The sequence below is a fragment of the Pezoporus wallicus genome, unplaced genomic scaffold, assembly GCF_028554395.1.
Source record: "Pezoporus wallicus isolate ANWC-B61680 ecotype Strahan unplaced genomic scaffold, APGP_CSIRO_Pwel_v1 scaffold_3294, whole genome shotgun sequence".
In the NCBI taxonomy this organism is placed as follows: Eukaryota; Metazoa; Chordata; class Aves; order Psittaciformes; family Psittacidae; genus Pezoporus; species Pezoporus wallicus.
The window spans coordinates 5,353,546-5,367,566 of record NW_026635478.1 but is presented as its reverse complement, the minus strand read 5'-3'; the positions used below and the strand labels follow the sequence as shown (position 1 = coordinate 5,367,566).

General features: G+C 40.1%; 1 protein-coding gene across 1 annotated transcript in view; it reads left to right on the top strand.

Moving 5' to 3' along the window:
• The window catches only part of FAR2 (fatty acyl-CoA reductase 2), a 76,468-nt gene that overhangs the window by 48,255 nt on the left and 14,192 nt on the right, over window positions 1-14,021 (top strand). The window contains exons 4-7 of the mRNA XM_057426235.1: window positions 1,842-2,019; window positions 3,387-3,431; window positions 8,064-8,182; window positions 10,614-10,681. Coding sequence (XP_057282218.1) covers window positions 1,842-2,019; window positions 3,387-3,431; window positions 8,064-8,182; window positions 10,614-10,681 — 410 coding nt within the window. The remainder of the gene's footprint in view (window positions 1-1,841; window positions 2,020-3,386; window positions 3,432-8,063; window positions 8,183-10,613; window positions 10,682-14,021) is intronic.

Genomic DNA, 14,021 nt, shown 5'->3' with positions numbered 1-14,021 from the left:
AGACAGGCAGGAGCGTGGTCCCCTTGATGGCCACTGAAAGTAATGCAGAGGCCTGTCTGGAAGGATGAGGACTAGGGGAAGTTGCTTTTCCTTGTATTTCTACACCTGCCTTTGCTTCATAAGAATGCTAACATGTGAGCTGTATCTATTAGTTAAGTAAAAATATACAAATAGAAGGGAAGGGGAAGAAGGCTTGTATGCAGCTTAGTCTGAGTTCCCAAATGAACCTAGTCTTCAGGCTCTGCAGAAATAGACATCTCCTTTTGGTAGCCTGGTAATTAATTACTCAACAGATTCAAGCACCTGCAATTTAGCTGAGCCCCTGAGGAGGCTGGGTTCAATGGCTGCCTAAGCAGGCTTTGTAAATTAAGTCAATATTGTGTGCTGCTTATAGCCTCAGTGTAGTTCAACTTCATATTTTATGCTTAAACATTTTTTCTGCCATGCGTATTTCTGAAGCATGGGACTAGGGTTGCAAAGAAGGGTATTTGTGCCTCCACAAGGCCTTTTTTTTAAACTAAAAAAAAAAAAAATCTATATTCTAAAACCTGTCAGAGTCTTTTGAATGTGCTCCAAACATGAAGGATCACTGAATTCAACCCTCGCATGCAAACTGTTCTGCAGTTTCAGTGAATCAGTGTTTTCTCATGTCAGTTTTCCTGTAGTATTTACATCTGTGTTTGATCAGAGCCATCCAAAAAGCAGTGTGCCACCTGAGTCATCAGGTGTTTGCACATTTAAGGTGATATGATCAAGTAATTCTTCAGGTGTGCCAGTTTCAACCTCATTCCTCTCCCCTTGACCTCCACCTGCTTCTGAAATTCAGGATAAGGAGGGGTGAAGTGGGGATATGCAGGGAACAGTATCCTTGCAATGCCCCTGGGAAGAGCACAGCAGTTCAGTCTGAACTCCATTGACTTAATTACAAATTGGATTATAGGAGTTAATCTTTGTTTCTGTGGTGTAACACCAGACTGCTGAAAGCCTGTCAGGGATTGGCAGCAGAGTGCAAGGGCTCTGGAAGTACGTCCAGTTCCTGTCCTTTAGACCCAAATGCTGGCAGGACCAGAGATGTCTTGAAGGTGTGCCAGGGAAAGAGCCTGTGAGCCTTAGGCCATCACTGTAGCACTGCAGTAGTGAGGGCCACTTTTTAAGAGGTATATGCATAACTACTTCTGATGGATTAGATACCCGAATACCTTAAAAAAAATACTCACTGGGGTGGTTTTGTTTCAAAAAACAAAATACTTTTGTTTGGTTTTTTTTTTACTTAGCTAGCACTGACAGTTTCCTAACTCCCTATGTCAACAAGCCTGTGGAAAACAGGTAGGAAGGATCATTTAACACTGTTTCTAGTGCTACTAGAATACTATCCATCTAGTATGTTGTTCTAGCTTTTGAGACCTTCATAATGCTACTCAACTCAGGAACTCAAGGTTACCAGGAATCTCATGAAATGTACTTGGGAGTATATAGGGACTGTGTTGGCTACGCTGAGCGCTGCCTGGTTAGAGTGCTTGGCTGGAAACCTCAATCAGACCACTGCTATATTTTTGTTACAGATCGCAGTGAAGCATAAAGCACACAAGAGATTGCTTTACAATGTGATTGTGTAGATGCCTGAAGTTGAGCTGGACAGCATAGCATGAAGCTCACAAGGGTTATTTTGCACTTTGAGGACAAAAGTAACCTTTCTCCCACAGAGCTGTTCTAAATCCAAACCAGTTGCTCCTTGCTTTGTCTTAAATGGCTTTGACTGGCTTATTCTTTGTTTCAGGTGAGTATTCCTGTCTTTTCTCTCCCTATACAGCAGATAATGATGGTCTCCTTGTTTTCTGTAGGTGGCTGGATGAGTCTATCATTGAAGACATTACACCCAAGCTGCTTGGTGACTGGCCTAACACTTATACCTACACCAAAGCCTTGTCAGAATACCTGATTCAGCAAGAGAAAGGAAACCTGAACATTGCTATCATCAGGCCATCCATTGTGGGAGCTAGCTGGCATGAGCCTTTCCCAGTAAGTATTAATATATACCAGTTCTCTGCTGAGAGCAATTTGGGGGGCTGGAACTAGATATCTTAAGGTCCTTTCAACCCTAACTATTCTGTGATTCTGTGATACTGCTGCAGCTGCAGCACTGTCAGGAATCTCTCCTTACTTGTACCTACTTGTCTACCTACTTACCTGCTTGAGAAACAGGTACTCCAGTTCGTAGGAAAACATGTGGAAGAGGTAAAAGACCTGTGCTGGAGTAGAACAGCAAGACTTCTTCAACATCTTCAGGAAAAAATCTTGTCTCCAAGTGAAAAGAACACATTTAAGCAATAATAACAAGGCTGGGATAATAATGGTGCAGAATGTTGGACTTGCAGCTGACAGTCTTACAGGCAGAGGACTGTGCCCAGACAGGCACACAGGGGAGTTTCTGTACTAACTGGGGAAACACAAGATATGAGGGTCGGTCATAGTCCTAATGCATTCTGCTTTGAGTCTTTCCATGGTCTAGTTAGCCTACTAATGAGATCCTGATGTGCACATGACTTCACATGGTCCTTGAAAGCATTTGATAGTCATGTGCAGTATCTCTGTCTTATGTTGGTAGTCACTGAACTTTCTGGTTTCACACTTGCATAGGCCTGTTGCAGATACAAATGTCAGCCACACAGTGATTAAATATAGCAGTACTTTTGGACTGAAATAATTCACTAAGCTAAACATACTGGTAAGAATAATGTGCCCTAACATTGCAGCCAAACTGCAAAGGCAACATGAAGTCACCTTTGGCTTTCATGCAGCTTGAAGCCTGCCAAAGATGGCTCAGATACAGCCAAGGCTCTAAGCCAAGCCTCCCATCTTGGAAAGACAAAGTGAACTCTGTTAGGTGTCATAACCTGTTTCAGGTCAGACAGCTCATCACTGCTTTTAACTCTAGCTCCCGCAAGTGGCAGTTGCCTTAGATATTAGCTGGAGTAACTAAGTCAGTCTTGGTGACATCTGCATGTTGTCTGTCAGAGGGTATATAACAACACTGACCATTTTCAGCAAGTGTGACAGCACCAAGATGCTGTAGTGTTTAAAGCCAGAGTTTATTCCTGTAGCCAAGTTATAATAGTAAATAATTGGTTTCTAAAAACAAAATTAGATTTTGTTGTTGATTGGTAAATTGCAGATAGAATGACGTATCATACAGTGCATCCCCTATTTAAAATCAGTTAGGTACTTTGTACTGGTTAGCTTCCTGGCAGCTGTCCCAGATAGGCTGGCACCCATTGTGACTGGTTGCTTCTTTGTCTACACCACAGCATTACAGCTTTTGACCATTTCAAAGCCACTGTAAGCAACATGTCATTGAAAGAAGTAGTAATCATTGTTCTTTTTTGCAGGGTTGGATTGACAACTTCAATGGCACAAGTGGAATATTTATTGCGGTATGTTATGGTTACTATTTAAGTTCCCCTTAAAGTGGAATTTGAGTGCCTAAAATAGCAACTGTAAAGTTACTCTACAACCCCACTGAGAAACAGTGTGTGAAAAAAGATCATAGCAGTTTTCTGAATCTTGTAGAAAGATGTCACACACTTGCCATACATTTATATGCATGTAGGACCCAAAAGACTGCCTGTTTATGCTGTGCTCAAAAAAGGACGTTGAAAAAGTATTCATGTTGCTGGTTCACTAACATGAATTACAGCCTCTAAAAACTCTGAAAAAAAGTAAAGTTTTGGACAAATTTGGGCAAATTTTCAAGGAAAGGGCAAAAGATGCATCCTTGAAAGCAGGGTAAATCACAAGTGTCAAAACTTGAGTCTTATAACAGAACTTAGTTTCCCAGGCCAGCCATACCATCAGTACAAGGCAGCATTATTTATCCCTTCATTTATTGTCATATGTATTGCTTTTAAGTCCATTGCTATAGTCTGTGACCATTCCAAATCACAAAGATTCTGGGTCTCACTTGCCATTGCGTTATACAGCATTTGCCCATGTGCAGAGTATACCCAAGTAATGTGTGTAACTATCAGTTCACACACTGCCAGTCACATGGATAATTCACTATATCCTTGCTTAACACCGGTGTAAATAACTACTGTGCAAAATGGTGAGGAACAAACCCATCAAAGAAATAATGAATAACTTGGTAAAATATTGCCTGTAATATGAAAACAATCATTAACAATTTAACATACGAAAACAGAAAAGTTGTGTAGCTCTTCTCCTGGCTTGTGTTTGTTTCTGAACTAAAAATGTTGCCTTGGGTCTGTTTGTCACTACATAATGCTGTATAGCTATGGGCAGATATTTTTGTTCATGTATGATTTGTCCAACTTGATTATTTTGTAAAAAATTTATTATAATCAGCCTGCTGCAGTGTGTATAAAAGGATTAATAGTCTAGAATGATAGGAGAGCAGAATAAAATCCAAATATCATCTTGTTAGAAAAGCTCACTTATACCTGAAGTAGAGCATAAATAGAAACTGTTACAGTTACTACTGGCATCCACAGGGCCGGTGAAATTAGTGGGTATATCCCAGCTAATGCTTTTATCTGAAACCCCACATTTCGGAGACATTGAAAAGCCCCCAAAACACATAATTTGTATTCACAAAGTGTTATTAGCTTCTATTCCTGTCACAGTTTCTTTAAAATAATTATCCATCAGCCTTTTACTCATTGCTGACTGCTCATAAAGCTGGTACTGTCGCTCTGCTCTACTCACAGCATCTTGTACTGTTTTCAGTGTTTCATTCATGATGTTCTCATCACGATAAAGTTCTGCAGTTACTTCATTTTGCAGATCCACTCCTTACATTTTTATGTGATAGGTTCTAACTTTTGTATTGTTATCTGTGAGTTTTGATGTTTTTATGATTACTTTTGAGCATTAGTCTGTAACAAAAATTCATCCAGAATTGGTTTGCAAGATGGATGTCATACAAAAGAGTTCGATTGCATTGCTCTTTGTTCCCCACAAGTGAATGACCTAAGTGACAAACTACAGCAGCTAACTGTCATAGATGTTATCATATGCCAGTATGTTAGAAAACACAGGCCAAACTTGTGTGTTTTCAGCTATATAAAAACATGCCAATCAAATACTTTGTCATTTAAAAAGCATTTCCTCCCTCTTATTTTTTTCTAATCTGCCAACAAGTTAAAAAACAACTAATGGTTAAGTATTTGGAAATTTTGTCCATATGTCAGGTTTTTAATAGTGTCTGCATTACATACTAGACTAGAGCTTGCCTATATTTTATATGCTTAGCTCTTTTGCCACACATACCAGGAACTAGTATTTTCTGTTCTTCAAAGCAAAAACTTTCTAGCCCTCCTGAATGCAGCAACAGAATTAATGGCTGCTTCACTCAGGCCATGTTTCACACACAGATGCCAGCTTGTACCTTTATCTCCAGATTAACTCTGTGGAAAGTAAAGGTTTTGAGATTCTAGGGTTAGTGTAGTGCCGCAGAAAATACATGGACTCAGTCAGAGATCAATATGAGCAGACAAAAGCCGTTTATCACAAAGTCGCAGAAAATACATGGACTCAGTCAGAGATCAATATGAGCAGACAAAAGCCGTTTATCACAAAGTCTTAACCCCTTAAATACTATTTCTTACATGCACTTACAGTGATTTGGCATATTATGATTGGATACATGTCCTGAAGACCCTTTGCAACTAGCATATAATTGGTTAAGCACAGGTGTGAGAACTTGACCTCGAAGACTTGCCAACAGTCCACAGTTCTCATTACATCAGTGAATTCTAGCTTCTTCTTATCTTGCTTGCTTAAGCTTCCTTGGGCCTCTCACGGCCTTGCTGTATCTTTCAGGATTATTCAGAGTTTATGTACCACTTATCCATTCTCCTGTGAGAACACTGTCTCCACAGTGTAGTAAATAATTTCCCTTTTATATAAAAGCTTTGACTTGCACTGAAAGAGTTCTGAAACAGAAATGGCATTTTTCGTTCAGGATTGAAACTCTTGAGGTTTGTCAGCATAGGAAATAAAGATATAATGAAATTCATGTCATCTGCACTAAGCTCTCCAGTGATGAAATGTGATGATTTGATATGTAAATATATCAAGACTTAACCAATTAAAAAAAAACCAAACAGCAATGACAATAGGTGCAGGGTGCACACACCAGGTTGTTGTGTCCAGCAGCTCTTTGGTCTTACAGGCAGTAGCGTTGGCTAGTATCAGTCAGGAGCAGAGGCTGTGATGTGGAGAAGCATGTGGGGAGTGCTGACAAGACAGTTTTTTACCATCTCCAGTTGCTACTGAACTTAGCTGGACTGGTGCAAGTTATCTGGAAGTGAAAACTTTTTTATTATTAGGGAGCCCAAGACACTTCTGCTCTTCTGGAGAAAGGGTGGGGGTGAGGGAAATAAATGCATGGTTTGAATAAATGTGCTTGGATATGGTGAATTGGTAATTCCTGTTTGGTAGTTCGAAAATTAACCCTTCAACATCTGAGTTATGATTACCATCTGAGCTTGATTACCTGCAAGTTGTGTGGTTACAACCAGCTGTCTTGGCTTCAAACTGTATTTATTACTCAAGTAGCTTTGTTTGCCTTAATTAAGGATGGAGAAAGCAAAAGCAAAGTGTTTTGGTGGTCAGTTTGTTTGTTTTTTTAAGGTGTCTCCCCCATACCAAAATAATTTTAACTTCCAGCCCAAGTTCATCATGTATGAAGGACAACCCCCAGACTCAGATTTGGTTCAGATGGTCTTTGGGATCATTTAGGAAGAATCCGAACTCCAGATCTTGTGAAGACTTTTTTCCTCAGCCACCAATACAGTATTTGAGTTTAATCATTTCATTCCATAAATAGATATATTTCTTTTAAATATTCATGAAATATGGGTGTTCAGGTTGTTCTAGGTAATGTGATTATGTTTCTTTTGCCTACAGTTGCTTCAACTGCTGTGAGGAGAAGCTTTGTTGACTGAAGAACAAAATGAAATTAATTACATTTCCACTGGACTGTAATTGAGGCGTTTTGTCTCACTGTTCCATATTACATGTAAAGACCTTCTTCCCTGCAAGGCAGTGGATCTGTAAGGCAGAACCGTGATTTAAGTTATGTTCTGGACAATGACTTGCCCTAAAGCGCTTCAGCTGGGAGGCTGTCCAGAAACATCAGGCTCAGACTGGGAAATGATTTTGGAGGCTTCAGCTGCAGTAGCTTCTACTTCACTAAAGAGAAAACAGTCAGCAGCTATAAAGAGAAATCAAGACATACCTTTTAAAGGAGCACCAAACCATTTCCAGTGTATAAAGTAACTTAAAACACTCAAACCTGAAGTCTTTAGTAAATACACAATATATGAAATCTCTAATTCATTCACGTGTATATGACCATCACATGCTGCTTGAATACAGGCATGTCTGCAGCACATTCATCAAACTTTCTAGTTTTGAAGACCTCAAACAGGTCTTCAGTGTACCTATAAAAATGTGGTAGTTGATCACACAGCTTTCACAACAGTGGAAAATTCATGGCTAAGCTTGATGGCTTCCTTCGGTTCTTTTTTGCTTTTTATCCCTTGAAAAATAGTAGTTAGAACAGTAGTAAGTAGTAAGAAAAACAAAAAAAGAGGATGCTCCAGGTTTCCCAGGTTAATGTTTCAATCTCTAAGCATATGTGTGGTTCAGCTGAGGTTCAGTTTAGGGCAGCTGAAGTTAACTGCATGCCATGGGTTTGAGGGGGATGGAGTCATACAGGAAAACTTATATGTTTGCCTATTTCTGAGTCTGTCTACAGTCCCTCTGCCAGCTGCACCAAGGATGAGATGAGAATGCTTGGAAGTCTTAGCTCATGAAAATTCCTTGCTTTTATCTTCCCAGGTTTTTTCACTGGGTCCTCAGCTTCACTGTGTTTTATTACACAGAATATTGGGATCCATCTTTGTTTCCACAGAAACCAAATACTCTTCTGCAACAGGTGCCAGACTTTAAAAGTGCCAACATGACAGTGTTTCCTTAGTCCAAGCTGATGAAATTTTACCATGGTCTTACATTAGTGACTGTTTTCCTTTGTTCCACAGGCAGGCAAAGGGATTCTCCGGACTGTCATTGCCAACAACGAAGCAGTGGCAGATATGATCCCAGTGGACGTCGCCATCAACCTCACCCTTGCAGCTGGGTGGTACACTGCTGTGCACAGGTAGGAAGGCACTCCTGTTGTGCCAGACTTGGGCATTTATTACCTGGACTGGGACTCTAAAGGGAGCCAGATGCTAATTGAAAACCTGTGTGAGAGCCTGGTTGATTCATTTTCTGGTTCACATTTTCTCACCCAGAGTTTCCTTGGTGAAAATGCACTGCATTTTCCTTGGAAAACACAATATAAATATGAGTTCATATGATAGGGGACATGATCTAAAAAACCTCCATTCTTGTCATTATTTAGAAGGGTATGTGTAAGTGACATTAAGGATTTATGCTCTTTTCCTGTGAACCTTTGATTCTGACCTTAAATCATTAGGTAGGAAGTGCTTCAGAGTAAACCACATTAGTAACTCTGGATGTTTATGCAATTCTGGGAAATCAATACCAGACAAATAAAAGGCATAAGTATTTTACTCTGAAAGACAGAGTAAGCCCTCTGAGCTGAGGAAGAGCCGCCTACAGTAACCTAAATACAGGGATCCTAAAAGGATCTTAAAAGGCAGTTCATCAGCTCTCCAGATTTATTTATCTCATTGTTTTGTGCCTTTCCATCAGCAACAGCCAAAGCAACATGGACTGGGAAAAATAAATACAACTTCTCATACATACACCTCTGAGAGCCTTCAGATGAAGAGGGCTACAGCTAGTTCATAAAGCTGGAAAAGGAGGTGAACACATGCTCATGAGCAGTGTCAGCACACAAGTAGAATTCCTGGCTCTGGCCATGGTAGAAGAAATAACGTCTTTTCTGACTTTTCATTGGCAAAAGATACATGGTTTTAATCTGGTTCCCACACAAATAATTACAGGCTAAAGGAGCAATTGCAGAACTTGATTTAAGGCTTTGTCTACCTAGGCAGAACGCCAAGGTTAGCAATCTGTATACAAAAATCAAGAGCCTGAGCCTTCTGTAAATTTGATTTTCAGACTGTTTTGGGTTTAGGTGCTGTCTTGAAAAATAGCTTGTATGGTTTAATTTTTAATTTTTTTGCAATCATCTAATCAGAAAGTGAGTATCCTTCAGGGTATGTGACATTATCAACAGAAATTAGATTCTAAAACCTAGCAGAGAATTGCAATGTTCAGTACATAGTGTAGAAGTGTCTACAAAGCTCTGCACTCTACCAAGGTCACTGACTGAGCTGGAGAGTGGAGAAGGGAATAAAATCAACAAGGAGATATTCTTCAGTGGAAATCTCTTCAAGGTGTTTAATGGCCCTGACCCACTGGAGTAAATGGAAGTCTGTGCTTTCACTTCAGTGCACTTTCCATCAGGCTATGTGTGTAGTACTAGGTGAGTTTTCTACATGGGCACGTATTACTGATTTAATCCTTAGTGAGTTGCCGTATTGTTTCAATGATGCATTTTCCCAAATAAAGCATTCCTGAGCGTTTTTGTTTAACACTCTATCAGATTTCTACTCAGTAATTCAAAGTTATGGGAGATCATAGATTCAGAGCCTAACACATGCCTATCAGTACTAACCATCCCTAGAAGCCTGCTGGGGATTATAATAATGCTAATACACAGTTAATGCCATGATATCAAAGCACTGTTAATAAAAGCACCATTAAAAATGCATTACCCAAATGCAGTTTTCAAATATTGCTGTGTGAGATTTCCTATCCCAGGTTTAGGGGTTCTCTCTCCTGGTCTCTTCAGTCTCATCCAGTGGAGAAAGGCTCTAAACACCACAGGCACCTTAGATGCACTGAGATGCTGTATCTTCCAGCCAAGCTGCTGTCCCCTGTTCAAGGCCAGATCTCACTTCTTTTAGCATTTTGGCTTCAGCTGCTAATGCAGAGTAAGAAAAATGCTGTGTTGATCACTTGCACCCTTGGCAAGGCAGGTTTAAGTTGAAAAAGCTGGTCATGTCTTATATTAAAGGAAGACATGAAACCAGTGTAATCAATACTTAGTTCCATGCCCAAGTAACAACCAGACTTTATATTAAAATGAGAATTTTGATGAAATGGATTGATTCATAATCACCACCATAACAAATGGAGTTTAAAAAGTAGCAAAAATCATATTCTTTAAGAAAATGATTGTAAAATACAGTGTGTCCCTGAGGTTGGCTTGGGCCAATTATTTACAATATACTTAGAGAAACTATTGGGGGGAAAATGTGATCAGAAATTTGTCAGTATGCACACTTTGCCTATTGGTTTTCTAACTTTTCATGGGTTACATATGGATTATTTTTATTAAACCTCAACTGTCTTTACTAACTTCATCTACTTTCCAGAATCAGACTGGATCTTACCAAAACTTTGTATTTTATACTGCATTTTTATATTTATGAAAAGTATAGTTTTTTATGAGCTGATGTTACTGTTTCTTGGGCTGTTAGATTTCATGTTCTGTTACTTCAAGCTTAGGGTGCTTTTCTAATACAGCTTAAAATAATACTTCTCTTTTCCAGACCAAAAAACATGTTGGTGTACAACTGCACAACAGGTGGAATCAACCCTTTCTTCTGGGGAGAAATGGGTAAGATCTAATTTAAATCTAGAACATGTCAAAGGTCAATAGCATTTCTCTGCCAGGCTTTGAAAAGGTGGTTTCCTATATTTAAGTGCCATTTAAGCTGCATGTGGGAGGCCCAGCTGCAGGCAGTGAGGGTCCGGTGAGCAAAAGCAGCTGGTGCTTGGCATTCAGCTCAGGAAAGCATCTATTCAGTTTTCATTGTGGGTGTAATCACACAACAAACCAGCAAAATACGTGCTTTGCTGCACAGAGGTATGAAAGTGTTGGAAAAAAGAATAGAGTACCAGCCCCTTAATTGTATGAGAAGATGCTCTCTGTAGCCATAGCAGGACATCTTCCTTTTCTGATTGCTAGTTTTGGGGTTCTTTCTGTGCTTTAAAATCACTTGGAAAACTTTTACAGTAAGTGAAAACTAGTATATTATGGAAGTAAAGTAGCCATTCTTCCTCTTTCTATGCAGAAAATTCTAAACAGAAATAATTGGTGTAGACTTGAGAAGGCAAATCTTGAAATACCTGGTGTGCTTCAAGAACAGTTTGAGTTTTGATCATGAATCTTTCAGTAGAAGGATTCATATTCTTTTCATGGCTGACTTTTCTTCAGGTGGATATGCTTTCAAGGCAGGGGTAAAGGAAAAGCAAGACAAATCCTGACACCCTTACAGTGGAAAACTCTTCCTGAAGCCAAGCAGCAGAATTTGCTCAGCTGTAAAATACTACATATAGTCAGTGAGTTGTACAGACTCAAGGCCTGAGATGCTTTCTGTTATACATTCATTCATATCATTGGGCTTTAAATACAGGAAGCTGGCAGGTCACTGCTATGTGTTTCACTTCTCAGCTTTTGCTTTTCATTTGTCTTTGCACTTTTTAAGTGGCAAACAGTAAGTCAGCAAAGAATCAGAACATACACTAATAGACTGGTTTGGGTTGGAAAGGACCTTAAGACCATCTAGTTCCAACCCCCTTGCCATGGGCAGGGACGCCTCATGGTAGACAGTGTCACCCAAGGCTCTGTCCAGCCTGGCACTGAATGCTGCCAGGGATGGAGCATTTACCACTTCTTTGGGCAATCTGTTCCAGTACCTCACCACCCTCACAGAAAAGAACTTCTTTCTTGTATCTAACCTGAACTTCCCCCATTACCTTTTGTCCTAGTGATGAAGAGTCCTTCTCCAGCATCCTTGTAGGCCCCCTTCAGATACTGAAAGGCTGCCATGAGGTCTCCATGCAGCTTCTCTTCTCCAGGCTGAGCAGCCCAAATTTTCTCAGCCTGTATAATTGCATTTCAGAACAAGGCTTCTGTGAAAGTCCCACTAATGTCCTAATTGTGATACTTGATCAAGTGATCTAGCAGGGATGAGGTTTCAGCAATTGGCTGAGTGGTGAGTACATCGACCAAGTTCCTGGCAGTCTTTTCAATGAGAGATACAGCACTGTGATTAGTCACAGATCTTCTGTGACTTCTTCCCAGGATTAAATGCAAAGCTCTTCACAGGTTGTGACTTCACACAACAGCCACCTTTGCAATACTATCTGAGGTTTGGCTTTCTTAACCCATTTTCAGTGGGTTTCATCATTTTACTGATGAAAACAGCAATGTATTAATGCATTATAATCAGTGTTATTATTTTACTTTGCTTATAACTGGATTTAGCAATGAAATCATCTGGGTGCAGCAGAAGTTTGCATAATCAGTTCAGCTGTGTGATGGGACTGAAGACGGAATTTTCTCCTTTACTGGCACTGTGGAACTCCTTGTACCACATGTATCCACAGTTTCCTGAGAGCAGCAGGCTGAAGAGAATTAGTATGGAGTATCAAAGAGCAAAATTCGGTCCTCAAAGATGTTGCATGGTTTAAGAAATGAGTTTGGGGAAGGTTTATTGCATTGGAATGTTACACCTGCAGCCATCCTGTTTAAATTCTCAATTGTTTTCTATGTCTTTTTGTAAATGCTCGTAATCCTAAAATCTTTATATATATGACAGATTTTCACAACCCATTCATATTACTTTCTCTTTCTACTCAGCTATTTTTTGGCTTCTAGGCAGCCAGTCCCATGGCTTGCACTCCAACAGGACTTATGGTTCATGATCTCTTAAATAAGATCTACCACTAAGTAGTCCATCCTTTACACAGAAGGACAAAATTTCACTAGTTCCCTCCTTCCCAATGGGACAGCATCTGTTACTTGAGTTGCCACCTACTGTTTTTGAAAGCCTGTCTCTTTCTGTGTTTAGTTCTGCCAGCCTTTCGGGTTGAAATAATTGAGGCCAGGTCTCTACTCGAGTGTTTTTTCAGCTTCGAAATTGCTTTTTCCCCAGCATGAAGGAAACTGGCTGATCCAAATATACAGGAGACACAAGATCAGCAGAGGGAAGGGGAGTCTGGGAAGGCCAGACTGGCACAGGGTCTGTAAGCGATCGCTGAGGTGGAGGGTTGTGAGAGTGAGACTGGAAGCTGCTGAGAAACAAGGGTGGGGAATGGAGTCATCTGGTGTGGGACTGAGCATTTTAGTGCAACTCAAACATGGGTTTTGTGGAGGGGGCAACCTGGGCTATGTGGTCAGGAAGACCTACAACAGGACCAGCTGTAGGAACGACAGGCAAACACAACAGAGTAGATTTCTTTTTTGAGGGGGAGAGGAGGAAATAAGAGGAAGATCAGAGACACTGAGGCTGGATTGGGCTAAGGATGCCCTGGGTAACAAAGAGAAGTGCTGAGATGAGAACATTTTGAGTACAAAGATGATGAGCTTGGAGGAAGGGAGGGAGGAGAAAGAGATCTAGAAGATAATTATTTGAAAAATAAATGTATACTTAAGAGTTCATGCTTAAACATCCATTGTAAAACAATTTATTCTACAGATCTCCAGATACAGACAAACCTCTAGTGTTAAAAGGAACCTTTAACTGACTTACGTCTTTTCCAAATAATGCTGTGCCTTGGGATTTTTTCTGGCTTTTCTGGCTTCTTGTTACTTTCCCTGCTATTACAAATATGTGGTCAAACAACTGAGTGTTAATCTGAAGAAGCGTATTCTGCTTTGCTGCAGTGGAAGTCTTGCTGGTATGACTTTATGAAGTACATTTTGCAATTCCTACTCTAAATCATAAGGCAGGCTTTAAAATGCTGTTCAGCATGGGAAAACATAATTCTAATTTATCCTTAACAGTCTACCTAGGCAAGAGTGGTGTCTGATTTTCCCCTGCTAAATCTGCCTTTGTTGGAACTGTAGAATTAGCTCCTAGAGATGGTATGATTCTAGTTCAGGATTTTCTGCCTCCCTGACCAATCTGTCTGTCTGTTTGATTCTTTCTGTCTCCTTCTGATACAGACTA